We start from the raw sequence: 18,442 nt of genomic DNA on the forward strand, positions 1-18,442 counted from the left end.
TTATATTGCCTGTGCTTTCGGTGTCCTGTCCAGTCAGTTGTTGGCACATCCAGTGTCGTGAAGCTCTCTCACTGTTTTCTTCTAAGAGTTTTGTAGTTTGACTCGTGAGGGTGGGTGGGTGCCACGTTGTGCCATGTCTCTTAGGTCTAGTTGATTTGTGGCGCTCTTAGCGTCTTCTGCCTGGCAGTTCTTCTGTTGACAGTGCTACATTGGCGTGTCCAGCTGTCACTGTGAGATGGTCCATTTCTGTGTTCAGTACCGTGTATTTTCACTTCATCTATTTTGGGGCTTCTTTGTTAGTTGTATGTTTGTAATGGTTATATCTTCTTGTTCTATTGGACCTTTATTCAATATATGATCTCCGTCTTTGCCTTCTGTGACCTTTTATGAGTTAAAGGCCATTTTGTAGGATCAGGCTTTACCCAGCGTTGGAATATCCACCACCTTGCCTGGTCCTGTGTTTGGTGCGTGCTGGCTCTGTTTGTTTACCCACTTTTAGTTTTTATGTCTCAGTTCGCCAAGCCTTTACCGAGTGCCTGGCCTGTGATCGGCATCAGAGACCGAGAGGAAGTAAACCGGTCTCAGCACGCCAGCGAGGACTTCCCTCCCTCCCATATGGTGGCTTGCGGTGTTTCCTTTCATCCGCGCAGGCACCAGCAGAGGAGACGGAGAGCGAGAACGGACTCCTGACTCGGGTGTCGGGTCCTTGGCCTGCTGTTCTCACGCTCACCTGGCTTTTTCTTTGGGGTGGTAGGCTGGCCTCTGAACGTAGAAAGACATACTCGTCCCTAAAAGACTGGTGTCTTTGCAGAAAGGGATGTGCAAGCTCTTTCCACCTGGTTTACATTACATGTGGCAGAGCAGGTCCACCAAGACCCCGCAGTAGAATCACAGTGTGCGTGTGACGAGACACGAGTGGGTGGCACATTATCGCTGGTGATCTGAGACGTACGGTGGAAAACACGTCTGCTGAAAGGATCGTTTCTTAGAACAAAAAGAACGTGAAGTGGCGTGAGAGGGCAAGCTCAGATTCTCTTCCAAAGCGCGACCTTTTTTAAATCCACGGAAAGCGACCTTTTTTAAACCTATGGAAACACTCAGGAGCAGTTTAAATGTCATCCACGTTTGCTTTAGATTTTCTGTTTTTTTGCTTAACTTCACTTTGATGTAATTTTAGACTTGAAAATGTGAGAATACTTTTTTTTTTTTTAATTTTTTTTTCAACGTTTATTTATTTTTGGGACAGAGAGAGACAGAGCATGAACGGGGGAGGGCCAGAGAGAGAGAGGGAGACACAGAATCGGAAACAGGCTCCAGGCTCTGAGCCATCAGCCCAGAGCCCGACGCGGGGCTCGAACTCCCAGACCGCGAGATCGTGACCTGGCTGAAGTCGGACGCTTAACCGACTGCGCCACCCAGGCGCCCCAAGAATACTTTTTTTTTATGTGACACGTTCCTCAACTAAGTGTGGGGACCGACTCAGCTTCTTTTCTTACACGCATCCACAGTGTAGCGTATTGTGTCGCACATGCTTGCGTAGCTAAAGTGTCTGTGACCTGGACATTTTTAAGACCTTTGCCATCTTCCCTGGCCTTTAAATCTTGTATTCAACCATCAGAACTTTCAGAAAACTAACAAAAATGATGATAGAAGAGACCACGCTGCAGTGACCCCCGCCATCTCTGTCACTTACCGTGAAGTGTGGCATTAACTCCGTATGAATGATTCTCCTTTGCCCGTGTGCGTTTTTCCGAGCTCCCCATGGTTGTCTCTGAGCACTCACCCTAGTTCCAGCCTCTTTCCCTTCCCGTGAAGTGCTCCACACTGCGCTCGGCTCTTCCTTGCAGAGCTCCCCTAGACCGTGGGCCCCTGAGGTTGGTCTTGTCCCAGCTGTGTTGAATGAAGCCGACCTTGTCGTTCTTCTGAATAAAGCATTCCAGAGGCTTGCCACAGCCCGCGGGACAGCATTCCTATCCCTGTGTGTGACCCTGTGACTTGGCCCCCGGGACCATCGCACTAGAGCACAGCACCAGTTGAGTCGTGAGCACTTTTTATTTCTGGCTGCGTGAGGTCCCTTCCCGGAGGCGAGAAGGCCCCTCTGTCACTCGGGCGTGTCTCTGCAGCCGGTACCGTGTGCGGCACACAACAGGCCCGCAAGAAGTTCTGGCGAACAACTGGAAGACGCTTCAGGCCCCCTGGAGCAGAGACCTCGTTTCTCCTGTTTCTGTTGTGCGAGCACCTGTGCCGGGCACGTGGCGGGCGTTCGGAAGCACATACAAACCGCTGGGAATTAAAGCTTGAACCTGGCATCTGTGTTGAGAAGCCGCGGCTGGTCTGATAAAACGAGCACATGCAGATTCTGACCTGCTGGGTGAGGGGGCGGAAGCCCCTGCCTGTGTCAGCCGGTGGCCCCCTCAGCGTCCCAGAGACCACTGGGGGGTGAAGCCCCCGGGGCGTTTGGATTGAAGGCACGGCCTCGGTACACCCGCCCCCATGCACAAGGGAAGGGAAGGCCCCAGGTGTATTACTCACGTATCCCAGAAATGGGGTGCATGCAGGGGGCCAGGGGAGGGCGTCCCCTGTCCCCGTAGATACAGAGCGAGGTCAGGCACTGGTTCCTAATGAGATGGTTAGGGCGGAGGTCACTGACTTTTCAAGGGCTTAAGTCTAAGTGTTTATTGTAAAAGGGGCCCCGAAAAAGCCAAGTGGGAAGGTGTGGTGGGACCACAGGCGTGGATCCTTCCATACACGTCCGCGTTGTGGGTGTGAGGCGGGGTCATACATAAAATGCATAGGCAGCGACTCAGGAGACGTTCTCAGCACAGGACGCCCGGAGTAACATCTGGGGACAGCGTGCACACGTTGGAGCTCACGTACCCTTTGGGGACATTCGTCAGCGTCCTGACCGGAAGCACGCTCACCCTTGTGGTCTCCTGGTTTGTTTTCTCCCAGTGACGAGCGAGCGCCTAAGGAGGACAGTGCCCTCGCCCGGTGGGCGGCGGACCCGGCCAATACCGCGTGGATGGAGAGTAAGTACACTGACCTTCCCGCCGTGCCCTCATCCTCGCCAGGCCCCGCGTGGACGCCGCCCCAGGGGTCGATGTGTGTTTGCCGGGTTCCGCTGGTTATTCCCACGTCCCTTCAGAACCGCATTCGTTTCCCTGAAGGACCAACCAGAGCTGCCTGTCGCTGCTGTCCCCAGGCTCTCTGAAGCCCTTATTTTGTTTCCAGTCAGAACATCTCTGCTCCCCCCGTCCCACACGGGTTTCCTCCTGATTGTTTCTTCCCAGTACAGTCCTTGGGTCCTGTCACGATGGTCCCGTGTTCGGGGAACTGATGCTCTTACACGGGCCCACACTCAGCAAGTTACCACGGAGACGTTACCAGGCATTTTCTTGTGATTCTCACGGAGATGCTTTTTCAGGCTACCATTTTGGAAAGGGGGTGGATGGCTGGTTAAGCCAGCCCACTGTCCAGATGGCATACCAGACCTTCTGTTCCACATGTGGCTTAGAAAGCTGAGCTATTTTTAACTAGATTTGACTTTCAATTTTTTAAAAAAAGTAAAGATGGCTTTTCCAATTATCCCTTTATTATCTACTGGCTCGCTAATTTCTGTGTAATTTTCTATGATTGACTTACAAGGAAGAACCATCTTAACTGTCTCCTGATTGTTCAGTTATCTCCTGGAATGTGTCGTGTTCTGGTTTTAATTATGACATTGTCAAACAAAGAACCTAGCATAAGTAGAGGATTCTGCTAGGGGGCCGCTAAATGGGGATCATTAAGGGATGAAATTATTTTCCTCCTGTTCGCTAGCAATTTTATTTCCAGAGTAAAATTTGTGTGACTTTCTCCCATTACTTGTTTTATTGCACAAGTGGCAGTTAATTAGGATAACACACAGGTTAGGGGTGCTGACACCCCCACAGTAAAAAATCTGGGTATAACTTTTGACTCCTACCGGTGCCTGCTGGTGACTGGAAGCTTTACCAATCACATACACCGTCGATTATATTGTGTGTATGTGTCACGTACCGCATTCTTACAATAAAGTATCACAAACAGGTTCGTGCAGGTGTCACAATCAGATCTGCACGTAAGCGGACTCGTGGGCTTCACGGCCGTGGTTTTCACGGGTGCGTATTCGAGCATCCCACACGTTGTCGGGAGTGGAAATGCATATCACGGTTGCAGTTAATCTTATTACAAGGAAGGGGGTGTCTGTCACACGGGGGCCTGACGGCAGGAGGAGAACGAGGGGCTTTCCCGAGTTTGCTGCCTCCCCCTTCCCCCTCCCCAGAATGTAACTGGCTTGAGAGCAGAGGCAGAGTTGGGAGTACTTACTTCATCTTCTTGTTGTTGCTTAGTCGTGGTGACCTTCACGGTTTTCAGTGTGTAAGACCGACCTCATAACGTGGTTGATTTCCACGAAGGCCCAAACTTACAAATACCGAAATGCATTTCTAGCTTCACTGCTGCTCTCGCACACGACCTTCTCATACCGTATTCGCTCAGTAGTCTGGCCCGGAAGGATCCCGACCTTTTCTTAAGAAAACGTGTTACAGTCTCAGAGGACACGAACGTTCCACATAGTGTAGTCGGAGAGACTTTATCCTAACAGGTGAACATTCTCATCCTTGTGTGTGCCCAGTTTTTATATCCAGTAGTTCAAGATGTTATAGATGATAGACTTATTTTAGGTTTCCTGTTACCATAGCACCTCTTGGGCTGTCCCGTTGTTTCTGAAACCGTGTATGGCACCTCTGTATTGTTTGTACATTGGAACACGTTAACTTCGTAAACTGAAAAATATTTATAAAGAGCCACATAGAGACGTGCAGGTGAACACAAAATAATGGACTAAAGTGGCCTAGAAGCCATACAATTCCCCACTCATACCTGGCTCACGTAGAGCGTCATCCTTCAGTCCCCAGAAAACTTCTGCTTTGGGAAGGTGCATGTGTCTGCCCTTTGGAACTAGCTTTCTGCATCATTATAGCGTCGTGTGAGACTGTGGCCCTGAACAGTGGACATTGTACTTGGTTTTGAAACTTTCCTACTTTTTATTCCAGATCCAGAAGAAGCCATTTATGACGACGTGCCAAGAGAAAATTCAGACTCTGAACCAGGTTTGAATTGTCTGCAATTGAGTTTTAGAAGGTTCAGTTTATCAGTCTTTCCCACTGGGTGTAAAAAATGACTAGTCACTGTGCACACAGACCCTAGGTACACAGCTCCTATGGATTTTATTATGTCTTATAGTGCCTCATTGATACCATGGGGTAGAATATTTGAGCACATAGATGTGGGTGGCTGTATTACAACCTTATTTTTTTTAACATTTATTCATTTTTGAGACACAGAGACAGAGCATGAGCAGGGGAGGGGCAGAGAGAGAGGGAGACACAGAATCCGAAGCCGGCTCCAGGCTCTGAGCTGTCAGTACAGAGCCCGATGTGGGGCTCAATCTCAGGAAGGTCATGACTTGAGCCAAAGTTGAATGCTTAACCGACTGAGTCACCCAGGCGCCCCTGTGTTACAACTGTAAATAGGATAGTTGATACACGTAAAGCAGAGGGAATTAAAGATGTGGAGTGTATAAGTGGAAAGGTAAGAAATATGGAGGCTAAGTACTAGCACATATTTGATAAATGATACGAATGAGAGGGTAGAAGAAGGAAGTACCAATACTTTTCTAGAATTCAGGAAGGATCTAAGTTCTCAGATTGTAGAAATACAAGTTCAAAGCAGGGTTAAGTCTGAATCCATACCTAGGCACATACACTTAACAACTGCTGGGCACAAATCAGTCCATTCATACCAAAACACAGGTGTTTAAAAAGAGGGAAGCAAAGGCAGTATTAGATAAAGATTGGGGAGATTTACCACTCAGACTCTAAAAACTGTCACGTTGCATTTCAAGGAAAAGGTTACCGAACCTAATGAGAAGCAGACACGACAGTGAGCAAATAATAACTTTGTGAATGAATCGAAAGGAGTATTGACCAGGATAGCAGTAATAGTGTTGTTTCATTTGCAGGGTGGGACCAAAGCCCCAGGCTGTGGTAACTGTCAGCTGGAGGGTGGACTGACCCTGAACATCTAAAGTCTGTGCGTTTTCCAGGAAGAGCGTAGATAATGATGTGTGTTTTTGGCTGTGATAGGTCAGGTCTGCATCTTCTGGGTAACCACTAAAAGAACAGAAATGGATTATTTAACTCCCAAACCAGTAGAGAAAACCTCAGTCTGGTAGAAAGCAAGAAAATGGAAAGTAAGAAACTATGGCAAATGGTATGAAAAAAGATGGCAAAATTAGTCCAAATATATTGCTACTTATGGTAAATATAAATTGAATCCAGTGGCCCATAAAAAAAAAAATTCTCAGGTTGGATGAAGTAGCAAAGCTAGCCACATATTTTTGTGACAGCTGTATAAAGATATAAAACATTCATAGGTAGGGGCGCCTGGGTGGCGCAGTCGGTTAAGCGTCCGACTTCAGCCAGGTCACGATCTCGTGGTCCGCGAGTTCGAGCCCCGCGTCAGGCTCTGGGCTGATGGCTCGGAGCCTGGAGCCTGTTTCCGATTCTGTGTCTCCCTCTCTCTCTGCCCCTCCCCCGTCCATGCTCTGTCTCTCTCTGTCCCAAAAATAAATAAACGTTGAAAAAAAAAATTAAAAAAAAAAAAAAAACATTCATAGGTAAATGGATGGAAAAAGAAATATAAGGCCCATTCCAACCAAAATATAGCCAGTATTACTATAACATATTGAATTTTAGGCCATAAAACATTAGGTTTAGAGTCCTTCACCGGAGAGAATTATAACAGTTCTAAACTTGTGTGTACCTAACAAGACAGCCTCTAAATACAGAAAGCAAAATATGACTGAGAAATAATCAGCAACAGTTAAGTACATAATTAGAGTGGGAGATTTTAAGACCGTTCCCTCCACTGTCTTGGATACTGGATACAAAATTAGTAAACTGCAGAAGAATATAATATATGATTAACCTAAAGATTGAAATTTCTTTTCAAGCACATGGAATATTTATAAAAACCATATAGTATTCCTCAAAGCAAATATTAAGAAATGTCTAACAATTGGCATTTAGGCCTCATTCCCTAAGTTGAAAAAATCAATGGGAAGAAACACTTGAAAGTTAAAAATAATACTAGTACTTAGCTCACAGACAATGGTGAAAACAGAATGGAAAGTAGAAATATTATGACTTGAATAATAATGGAAATATGGCATAAAATATTATGGGGAAGATTTAAAATAATGAAGGGTTGCAGTCACGATGGCGCCTGTTAAGAAAAGACGGTGGGATGGGGCGCCTGGGTGGCGCAGTCGGTTAAGCGTCCGACTTCAGCCAGGTCACGATCTCGCGGTCTGTGAGTTCGAGCCCCGCGTCAGGCTCTGGGCTGATGGCTCGGAGCCTGGAGCCTGCTTCCGATTCTGTGTCTCCCTCTCTCTCTGCCCCTTCCCCGTTCATGCTCTCTCTCTCTCTGTCCCAAAAATAAATAAACGTTGAAAAAAAAAAAAAAAGAAAAAAGAAAAGACGGTGGGGGAGCAGTGAGCCGAGCCTCTGCTCCGTGACGTAAGAGAAGAGCGGAGCAAACTCAGCAAAAGTAGAAGGACAAAAAAATGATAACAGCAAAAGTGTTAGAAGACAAAGAAACAACAGAAAGTATCAACAGAACCCAAGAGCAGTTCTCCAAAAATAATACAAAAACAGACGAGCCCCTGGGAGTGTTAGGAAGGAAAGATCTTGTCGGGAGGAGAGGGAACCGAAGGATGGATCAGGAACAAGAAAGTGTGGTAGAGACAAACGCCAGGAAGGGATTCTAGAAGCACCTGGATATCAACTAGTTGAAACGTGGACTGCACCTGAAGTAGAACACGCTAATGTCTAACGATTCACAATCTAGAATGAACTGTTTCATCTGCCCGGCAGCCCACTAGGACCAGTGTCCTCGTCTGAGAATTGCTAAACCGTCAGGGGACAGAGTTCCTCGGCTCTGCGTGTAGTCCCAGCGGACCCCAGCCACCCAGGAGCAGGGAACCCATCTTAGGGTGTTGGTGTAAACTTAGAGCCCCCTTCGCTTAAAGGGGTGACGCTGAGCATCCTGATGAAAATGTAAAGAAATCAAATCTGGTAATATCCCGACAAATCAGCAAAAGCCGACCTGAACCCTTCAGATTGGTCTCAGGGGGTGACAGACCCTTCAACATGAGCAGGTTCCTTTACCACCTTTTCCACAGGAACAGACTTCTGGACATAAACCATAGGCTCATCTTAGTATTTCCATAAAGTGCACTTGACAAGGTTCAGTGGCCATTCAATGTTAAAAACTCATAATAGAAGGAAGCATTTTCGACCTAAAAAGGATACATTCTTATAATCCACATCCAGCGTACTAACTGATGAAGAGTTAAAAGCACACGGCAGTTTATTCATTCCAAAATGCTTTTGGACGCTGTTACATACCGAGCACCGGTTTAGTTTCAGCTAACAGAGTCACCCCTGCCCTTGAGATTCCTACGTTGAGGGAGACAAACACTTGACATTTGGGTCCCTTTATAAACAGAACTGGAAGTTCTTATCAATAAATGTGCTCCTAGGTAGTTATTTAAATACATGCTGCAAATAAAGTGGGGCTTAAAGACTGGTTTCTGTAAAAACAAGCTTGAAATTTTTATTTTTGGGTAATTTATGCTACCAGGTAGGCCTTTGCCAACACAGAACGTTGATCTGGCCCCTCTAAATCCAAAACACTGGCAAAAGGTCTGCCAGTAGTTTACCTACTAAAGGTGACAGCTGTTCTGCATAGAGCCAGCCACGTCCCTGTAAGGACAGCGCGCGGCAGGGCCCTGATGTGTGTGGACTCAGCCAAGAGTCACTGAACTGTCAGCTGAAAGAATACCTCCCTCGTACTCTATTTGTTAAATACATAAGAGTCTGCTCAAGGTTCCCACAAATACTTTCAAAACTCTTGTGGCCATAAAAGATGTCTTAATGTGTTTCTTTTACGCAGTTCCCTTGGTATATTGACCCTGATGGGCGTCCACAGTTGCTTTCAGTCCCACGTCAGCCAGGACCCTCCCTGGTTAGGATCACAAAGGGTTCTGGCTCCCTCTGTGGCCCTTTGCTCTTTGTCTCATTAAGCATCTTGGTGCTGCAGTTGTTTTGAGAAACACTTTAGTAAGAGTTAGCTAACGTGTAAATGGTGATACAAACCAGTGGTTCCCTTGCAGGTGTGTTTCCTGGAGAAATTCATGCCCACTATCCGGGAGACATGTGCAGGGATGCTTATCTGCAGCACCGTTTGTAAAGAGCCAAAGATGAAGGGGAACATAGTGGCCCCACACTCGGGGAAGGGATCAGCATATGGCAATGAATGTATACAACAGACCATTATATTGCAGTTAAAAATGAATAAATGGTGTGTTTGTGTGTGTGTATACAGCCAAAGGCAATGTTGAGCAAAAAGCAAGACACAGAGGTAGGCTGCATGTGGCCTTCGGGTAAACCCACACCTCAGAGGTAAGTGGACAGCCACAAGCCAAGAACGATTCTTGCTGGCCTGGCGGAGGGGCCAGAGCTCTGGCTGTATGCATGTTGCCTTGTGCTGCTGCCTTTACAGGAGTGGGCACTGAAGCAGGGTTTGGGCGGGGTCTACAGACAGGCCTGCTATTGTATGCTTTTTGGTGCATTTCCATATTTGATAAGTAACTATATTCTTTAGTGAAGTAGGTGGCACTAGGTCTTTGAGGTTCCTCCAGCTGTTCAGGACTTCAGCTGTGCAGCTGGTGAACTTGGGGAGACAGAGGTGTCTGAGGGAGAGTGGAGGCCTGTGTGCTTTGTGCAAAATATGGTCGTTTTGGGTCAAGTTCTGTCACGATACTGGCAGGATACTGAAGAATTTCTTATGAGATACGATGATGACCATCCAGGGTTACTTTTTTCTGTTTTTGTTTTTTTTTTTTTTTCATTGTGGTAAAGTGCCCACTGCATAAAATTGAGCATTTTAACCAGTTTAGAGTGCACAGTTCAGTGGCATTAAGCACACTCACAGGACTGTGTGGCCACTGCCACTGCAGTGGCACTTCTTAGGTCCGTCCTGGCCCGGGGCAGGTAGCAAGGTTGCTGCCAAGTAAAATCCAGCCACGTAGACCAGTTCTCCCTTCGCTGGCCTTGTGGGAGAAACACAGGCCCTGGGGCTGTGCTTGCTTTTCGGTCTGGTCTCAGAAAGCACCAGTCTGTGCATCTGGGAGCTCAGGAGGGCATTGTAATTCACAAAGCATCAGTCATCTGTCCTTAACAAGGCTCTTCAGAGTCCTTGAAAGTTTCAGTGTGCGGGTGAGGCCCAGATACTACTGCCTTTTCCAGAACTTGGAGAAGCATTATTTTCCCACGTTCTGACTGCTGAGTGGAGATGTACCTGAGTTAGAGGTGGTCCATGGTGCCTGGCATTGGTAGCTCCTGCCTCCCCAAGATGGACAAGCCATCCAGCCCGCCTGAGAGCAGGGCTCACAGTAGAGCAGGACCCTCGGCCGTCTTCCCCGGAGCCAGGACCAGCCGCCCAGTTGACCTGGGTGTACCTGCAGCTCGCCTCTGCCCCCACAGGCTGGACGTCCCTCTGCAGGTGTGGGCAACACCCGCCCGGCTATGCGTCCGGACTCGTTTCCCGCACAAAGAGTAGCCTGATGTCCACAGGGGTTCATGGAGGGAGGAGGGAGTGCTAGTCGGGCAGCTTCAGGATTCATGAGCCGCACCGGGAGACAGTGCACAGGCACATTTCTGCATTTGCATGCCTCCTGCCGACCAGGCCATGGAGGTCACCAGGTCCTTCCCATGGCAACCTGCCTTTATCAGGATGGCTCTCTGCCCTGACCTGCGTGGCAGCTGAGTCAGGGTCTGGCCACATCCCTGGAATCCACCTGCCCTGTTGACCCAGTTGCCCAGTTGGTGGTCATCTAGGGCAGATACACTGACCTGTGGCTGACCCACGCTCCTGTGGCTTCTGGAAAATGAGCTCGTTTTCAAATGTTGCATGTTCTTACCCAGATGACATTTACTCTCAGAGCCTTTAACCAGAAGTTTGGATTTCTGTTTTATATTCAAAATTAATCTGAATTCGGTGGAGAGAGAACTTGAGGCCAAGTAATCTGAGATCCTCAGTGACAACCTTGTATCTACTTTTCATTTCCAGTGAAAGCAAATATTTGCCTCTAAATGTCACTATACCTACAAAGCTTGCTCTTGGCCCTAGAGAATCTATTAATCGAAGTTTCATTACTGAAAAATTTTTAAGGGTAAGTTTTATTACAGAGGATGACTGAAGATGCATATGGAATAAATTCTTTAAGTGTTCATTTCGAAAGAGAAAGAGTGTGCACGTGTGTGCACGCATGAGTAGGGTAAGGGCAGAGAGAGAGAGGGAGAGGGAGAGAGGGAGAGAGGGAGAGAGAGAGGGAGGGAGAGAGGGAGAGAGGGAATCCCAAGCAGCCTCCACGCTGTCAGCACAGAGCCTGGCGTGGGGTTTGAACTCATGAACCATGAGATCATGACCTGAGCCAAATAAAAGTAGGACACTTAGCTGACTAGACCACCCAGGTGCCCAGAGAATAAATTTAATTGAGAAACAAAAATGTATTCCCAGGTGTGGAAATGTCTTTATCTCACATGGTATTCTCCTTCAGTGATAGTTTAAGCAGAAATCACTCTTAGCACATCATTTATACCTGAGAAACTCCAGCTGAAATAACCCTTCATGCTCATGTGTTTAATAAGCAGGAGAACTTAGAGAGACACTGATGTTCCAGAAGTTTGTGGAACGATGTTTTTGTTCTCGGAAAGTCCCAGCGCACAAAACTCCATGTGTGTTTTCTACTTCCACTGAGTATTGTTCTGTAATTGTCAGGGAGTCTCACAGAACTACTTTCTTGGGACCTGAGGCCTTTGCGTGTGTCAAAAAGGAAGCGGGCTAGTTGGTAAGACGTGTGCCTTGCCCTGGGGGCGCCCACAAGGCCGCTTTGCTCCAGGAATTCTCTTTTGCAGAACAGAGATTGTGAGACAAAAGACGGGAATTAAAGACTGCAGAATTTTTAAATAAAGAGCCCCTGTCATCGTATTTGGTGGCATAAACGTGTTTTTCACTAATTCTGCATGACTCATGTGATGAAAATATTTTAAAAACAGTAATAGATGAGATTTATGAGACGGTTTTTCGCACAAAGGCAAAACTTAGAACTGTTTCCCGTGAGCATCACGTGTGTTCGTATTTGAGCATCTCTATCACCCACTTGCATAACTCGTTCATATTCCGTGGGTTTATCTTTGTATGGCCGGCAACTTCTTTTGTATTGTCGTGGTGGATTCTTCTAGACCAGCAGCCCTCGGGATGCACCTGGGGCTGGGGGTTCACCGGAGCGCTGTCGGCCCCGCACGTCTCTGCCCGCACCCTGGAGGGGCTCCCCACCACCTGTATAGGAAGCCGACCCCGAGGCTCCACGCTGCCCCTGCGGGTTTCCGACACGCTTCCAGATCCCAGCTCTCGGTGATCGGTAAAACATAACCAGAGACTTCTGTGTTCTTTTTATTTCCTTTTGGCCCTTTGGCCTTCAGATGAAATGATTTATGACGACGTCGAGAATGGAGATGAAGGTGGAAACAGCTCTTTGGAATACGGATGGAGCTCCAGTGAATTTGAGAGTTACGAGGAGCAGAGTGACTCCGAGTGCAAGAATGGGGTCCCCAGGTCCTTCCTGCGCAGCAACCACAGGAAGCAAGTATGTGTTCAACCCGCGTGAGAGACACACGTCTCGTGTTAGCACTGGCACGGCCTGCAGAATTTTCGTTCCGTAATACCGAAGTGCCCTTAAAGACGTTGGTACCGGGTGTGGGGAGGGTGTGAGACGCTGGCCGCAGGGGAGGCTCCTTTATTTCACGTTGTAAGTGTAATCGTAGCAGGATGGGAAGTTACCTTCTTATAAATGAAATCCCTCAGGGGGTCCTATGTGACTGTTCCCTCGTTCTTTGTGTTGTGTAGACAGCATGCTTTCTGTGCTCACTGGACCGAATCAGGTCTCTCTGAGACGCGGCACAAGCCTGCTTCCCTTTAAGGGGCGTTTTGAACTTCCGCGTTTTCTACACAAAAAGGAAGGTCTAAAGATAGAATATGGTACAAAATGATGTTGAGGGCCGGGGTTCCTAAGCTGCCCCACGTTCTCTGTCCTGAGTGGAAGGTGTGTGTGTGGCGGGGAGGGGTCTCCGGAAGTGAAGGTCGGAGGAGGAACTTCACAGATCGGGAGTGTGAATTCTAGAATTGGGTGGTTGTCAGACGTGGGACCTACAAGCGCTTTTGTTGAGGCACATGATCTTAATGAGATTCTGGTTTTCAGTGTCGAGTGGCTGTGCCCGTGCTGTTGGCCGTGGGCTCCGGCTGCTGGTGAAAGGGCTGTTGTGCACCGACATCCCCACGCGTGTCTGCAGATGTCACGTGCTTTCTGTGTGAGGCCGAGCATCAGGCCACAGGCGCACGGAGCCTGGCCCGCGTGACTCTGTGTTGGTGCAGGCTGGGCTGTAGTTGCTGCCTCGCCACCATGACAGCGTGGGTAGATGCCGTGGGCCCCCAGTACGTGGACGCGCGGGTTCTTGGCTGAAGCCCCCACGAACCTCCGGCTGGCGGGTGGTTACAGGGGCCTAGTTCCCGCACTCCACGAGCTTGCTTTGTGATGCTCAGGACGAGCCTCCCGCTTTGGGAAGGTGGCCCGAGCACCTCCCGTCCTACAGCCGTCCCTTAGACCCCCTCTGCCAGTGGCATTGGCACAGCGGACACTTAATCCTGTGGTCATGCTTGACTCTATGCACCCGACACTCTGGGCTTGAGATTGCAGAGTCGAGCACGGGTGCCGGGAAGAGTGGTGAGGCCACGCCGGTGTCCTTCCGTGGGCGGGTAGAGTGTCCTTCCGTGGGTGGGTAGGGTATCAGGCAAGGCCACGCCGGTGTCCTTCCGTGGGCGGGTAGGGTGTCCTTCCGTGGGTGGGTAGGGTATCAGGTGAGGCCACGCCGGTGTCCTTCTGTGGGCGGGTAGGGCGTCAGGTGAGGCCATGCTGGTGTCCTTCCCGTGGGTGGGTAGGGTATTAGGTGAGGCCACGCCGGTATCCTTCCGTGGGCGGGTAGAGTGTCCTTCCGTGGGTGGGTAGGGTATCAAGTGAGGCCACGCGGGTGTCCTTCCGTGGGCGGATAGGGTATCAGGTGAGGCCACACGGGTGTCCTTCCGTGGGCGGATAGGGTATCAGGTGAGGCCACGCGGGTGTCCTTCCGTGGGCGGATAGGGTATCAGGTGATGCCACGCCGGTGTCCTTCCCGTGGGCGGGTAGGGTGTCCTTCCGTGGGTGGGTAGGGTATCAGGCGAGGCCATGCCGGTGTCCTTCCGTGGGCGGGTAGGGTGTCAGGTGCCCGCTGACGAGCCGCTCGCACGCTCACTGAACAAACCGTGCTTTCCTCGCTCTCCAAATGGACCCGGGTTACCAGGCAGGCCCTTGAAGTGCCACACGAGAGGCCGCTCGGCAGCAGGTGAAGTGCCACACCGTGGCTCAAGGTGCGGGATAATCAGGCGGGGTCTTCCCACCGCCTTGGCCCCAGCTTGGCCACACCCTGGGGGCGCTGGGAGCACCGCCAGCATGAGGGAGGGCGGGGGGAGGGGGGAAGGACCTAGCGGTCTCCTTGAAGTCTTGTGTTAGAACGGTCCACTGAGCACCCTAAGTGGTTGAGGTCAACTCAAGAAGGGTCCATTCTCTAGTCAGAATTTGCTCACAGCACACAGTGTCTTTGCCTGTGTTGACATGGGAGACGCTGTCTCGAGAAGCCTTGAGGGCTGGGTTTCCACGTCTGAGGCGTGCGTGATCACGGGGGACAGCGTCTTATGAGATTTTGCCCCTTCCCCGTCAGCCGAGGCACGTCAGTTTGGAGACTTAAAAATCGGTGCCGCCCATTTCCAAATTCTGATGCCCTGTAGTACAGTCGTGAACCCCGGTGTCCTGTGCCTTGGTGCTGACATAAGGAATAGTTTTTACGTATTGTATTTACACGTCTGATCCTTGTGACGTTGTCCACGTGGACGTGAATGACAACCCTCAGCCCTTCGTTCACTTTCTTGTCCTGGGCTGGCACAGAAAAGTCTCCAGTCCGTCTCCTGAGAAGCCGCCCCATTTTTCTCTCTCAGGAGTCGGTGGGCCAGAGCTGGGGGCTCCCCGTGGTGCGTGGGCTTCCCCAGACGCCGCCCCCCGGGCCTTGCAACGTACGATCGTCTCAAAGTACCAGAGGGAGCGTTTTTGTGAGAAGATTGTGTCTCTTTATGCTGTAGCTTTCCCATGACCTAACCCGTCTCAAGGAGCACTATGAGAGAACGATGAGAGCTTTGATGGCAAGCACGGTGGCAGCCACAGAGATTCAGCAACTAAAGCAGAAACATGAACTGAAGGTAGTGTGGCTCACTTCTCAACCAGCTGCGTGGAAAATGCTTGTTCAGAAACAGACCGTACTTTAAACAGAAGCGCAAGGAAACTAGGTTTGGCCCTTTCTGGGTGAACACTGGTTCTCAGCGTGTGGTCCTGGGCTCCCAGATGTCACCGAGCTCAGATTAATCCCGAGACACCGTTTGCGTTCCTCTCTCTCATCCTCGTATGCACGGACGGGAGTTTCCCCACGGCTCCACTGCGCGTGTGCTGCCCCGGCCGCGAGAGATGGCCAGCCGTGCAGAACAGCACCGCCTATGTTGTGGTTTGGGAAAACACGGTAATTTTTCACGAATGCATTACTTAGATAACACGGCACGGGCTTAGTAGTATTTTTAAATGAATATTCGTAAAAGTTCGATATTTTTTGTCAATCTCCATTCTTCATCCAGTAAGGGTAGATGAGTGAAAGCCAGAGAAACGGACCTCGTTGGGGCCCTTGGCATCTTTCCGGGTACAAAGGGCTCCGGAGACCGGAGGTCGGAGAACCGCGAGGTTTGAATGTGGTGGCAGGCAGTTCTCGGAGATGTGTTTTACAAGGACACTGTCGAGTAATTGTCACTCCCGTTACACCTGTCCGTCTGACGTTCTGTTGTTTGTTTGTGTGTGTTGAACGGCGTCTACCTGCAAGCAGACGTTCACTTAGAAATAAGTGTCTCCCGTTATGGTCGCCTGCTCAATTCCAGAGTGTTCTTGGGCCCCGGGCTCCCCAAAGTGGGAGCAAAATGCTGGCAGTCACTTCTTTCCATGGAGCCTCTGGCTGGTTCCCATGCGGGAGTGTCTGGGGCCTGATGGGGTCTTCTGGGGAGCCCCGAGCTCAGTCATTGGCCGTGGGGGAAGCGTGAAGGAGGCCAGCTCCATGGAGGAGTCTGGAATCAAGTGCAGATAGTAAGGCGTGGCAGGGCGAACAGTGTGCGTTGGGGGGCAGCGAGCAGTAAGATGGGGTGAGTGGGTGAGGGCCGGGCCAGACGGACACCCTTCACCCAGCGAGAAGCAGACGTTAGGGAGGTTCAGGAGTCCCGGCTGTTCCCTGGCTGCCGCGTGACCTGGATGGGCGTCTCAGCTCCCCGGAACCTGGGTCTTTATCGCAGCTCGAGGATGGGGGCCCTGACGGGGGTCAGGCTGACGCCGAGGCTTAGGGGTCTGGCGTGGGGTAAGAAAGGGAGGGGTCTGAAAGGGCCGTGTGGGTCAGGAGACAAAGCCGAGACGCCTTGCAGGCAGACAGGCACTGGGCGCGTGGGGCAGGGCGGAGGCCACAGGCGTGGCCGGGGAGGTGGCGAGTGTGGTGGAGGGCACGTCCCCGGGATGGGGAGGAAGGGACGCAAGAGAATCCCGGAGTGGCTGTGTCTCCCGGGAGACTGCAGTGGCCGTGGCCCGTGGGGGCTGGGGCGGGGCCCCGTCTGGGTGGCGTGGACGTGGTTCGGGGTCACCCGCTGGATGGCGGGAGACAGAGGACGTACAGAAACAGCTGGGCCGCGGTGCGTGTCTGACACCAGTGTGCTCCGCGGGGACACAGTGCAGCGTGGACGGCCGCGTCCCCCGCTGTAACCGGGCAGCACGGTGCCGGCGGTAGCCCTGATGGTCCCATCCTGAGGCACGCTGGCAGGGAAGGCGGGCTGAGGAGGGAGGTAGAGACAGATGAGCGTGCCAGAGGGAGTCTGCAGGAGGAGCAGGGCAGCAGGCAGCGTGCACGTCCCCTTGGCGGGATCCAGGACAGGAGGGCCAGGGCAGCAGGCAGCGTGGACGTCCCCTTGGCGGGATCCTGCTTTGTCTGTAGGAGGCCATTTGGGTTTTCTCTAATCGCTTGGAGCCCAATAGCCCACACCTCAGACCTTAGAATTTTCCAGCGTAAGGGGTGTGCCAGAGCGGGTCCGTGCTGCTCTGGGCTCTGATGGCCCACGGCAGTGCCCACAGGACTCCGGGGTGGGTGAGCCAGGTTCCCTACACGGCGTGACGGTGCGGAGTGGTGTTCCTGACTCCCGCCAGTCTGCCTCCTCGTCTGTTAACCTGCAGTGGGGCCCCTGTGAGCCTCTGGCCTGGCCCCCCGGGGAGCTCAGGAAGGCAGCCGGGGCTCTGTGTTTCCTGGTTTCCTGCGTTTGCCTTGTGACCTGGGGCCGGCTGCCTGAGTGTGTGTGTGTGTGTGTGTGTGCGTGTGTGTGTGTGTGTGCGTGCGTGTGTGTGCGTGTGTGTGCGTGCGTGTGTTTAACTTGCTCCCTCTGATGTCCGCCAGGCTCTGTGTTTGTAAGTGATCGTAAGAAAAGTGGAGGCTGCCGTTCACACGCAGCAGGAAACCAGGTCAAAGAAGGGCTGGCTTTCAAGTTTGCTTTTCGTCCTCGTTTTTTCTTTTAAACAAACAAAATGTGGCCCAAGTTACATACACACACACACACCGAGCAAGCAAGTGCTCCCACATCAAAAAGCCAGTTTCAGGCGACGTCTTAAGACCAAGCTACTTGACAGTATTCTTTTAAAACAAAATAAAAGCAGCTAGTGGATTTTTACCGACGGTCCGCTTCTCACGGTTCTCCCTTTTTTTTTTTTTTTTTTACAGATGCAGAAACTCATGAAGGCTGCGAAGGAGGGCACTAAAGACGGGCTTGAGAAGACCAAGGCTGCTGTGAAGAGAGGCCGCTCTCTCATTAGGACCAAGTCCTTCATGGCTCCAGGTCAGTGGCCCGGCCTGCAGACAGGTGCTCCAAGCCTGTGGTCCCCCCGACACAGCACTTTGGGGTGGGGAGCGCGGCCACGGGCACGTCACACACAACCTCAGCACAGTGGTGTTTGACTCAGCTGGTGTTTGACTCAGCGGGCCGCCTAGGTGTCAGCTCCCAAATGGGCGCGAGGGTGCACTCTCCGCTGAGGGCCTGCACGGACCTGTGCAGTAGCTCGGGGACACACACACACACACACACACAC

General features: G+C 51.0%; 1 protein-coding gene across 6 annotated transcripts in view; it reads left to right on the plus strand.

The window, feature by feature from the left end:
- Positions 1-18,442, plus strand: part of ARHGEF10 (Rho guanine nucleotide exchange factor 10) — a 108,951-nt gene that overhangs the window by 33,433 nt on the left and 57,076 nt on the right. For 5 of the 6 annotated variants that reach the window (XM_047856719.1, XM_047856720.1, XM_047856722.1 and 2 more), the window contains 5 exons: positions 2,953-3,029; positions 5,076-5,132; positions 12,633-12,796; positions 15,376-15,492; positions 18,078-18,192. In XM_047856719.1, the coding sequence (XP_047712675.1) occupies positions 2,953-3,029; positions 5,076-5,132; positions 12,633-12,796; positions 15,376-15,492; positions 18,078-18,192 (530 nt within the window). The remainder of the gene's footprint in view (positions 1-2,952; positions 3,030-5,075; positions 5,133-12,632; positions 12,797-15,375; positions 15,493-18,077; positions 18,193-18,442) is intronic. The other variant, XM_047856723.1, reaches the window with a different exon arrangement.

Source organism: Prionailurus viverrinus, chromosome B1 (assembly GCF_022837055.1).
Source record: "Prionailurus viverrinus isolate Anna chromosome B1, UM_Priviv_1.0, whole genome shotgun sequence".
NCBI classification, from domain to species: Eukaryota; Metazoa; Chordata; class Mammalia; order Carnivora; family Felidae; genus Prionailurus; species Prionailurus viverrinus.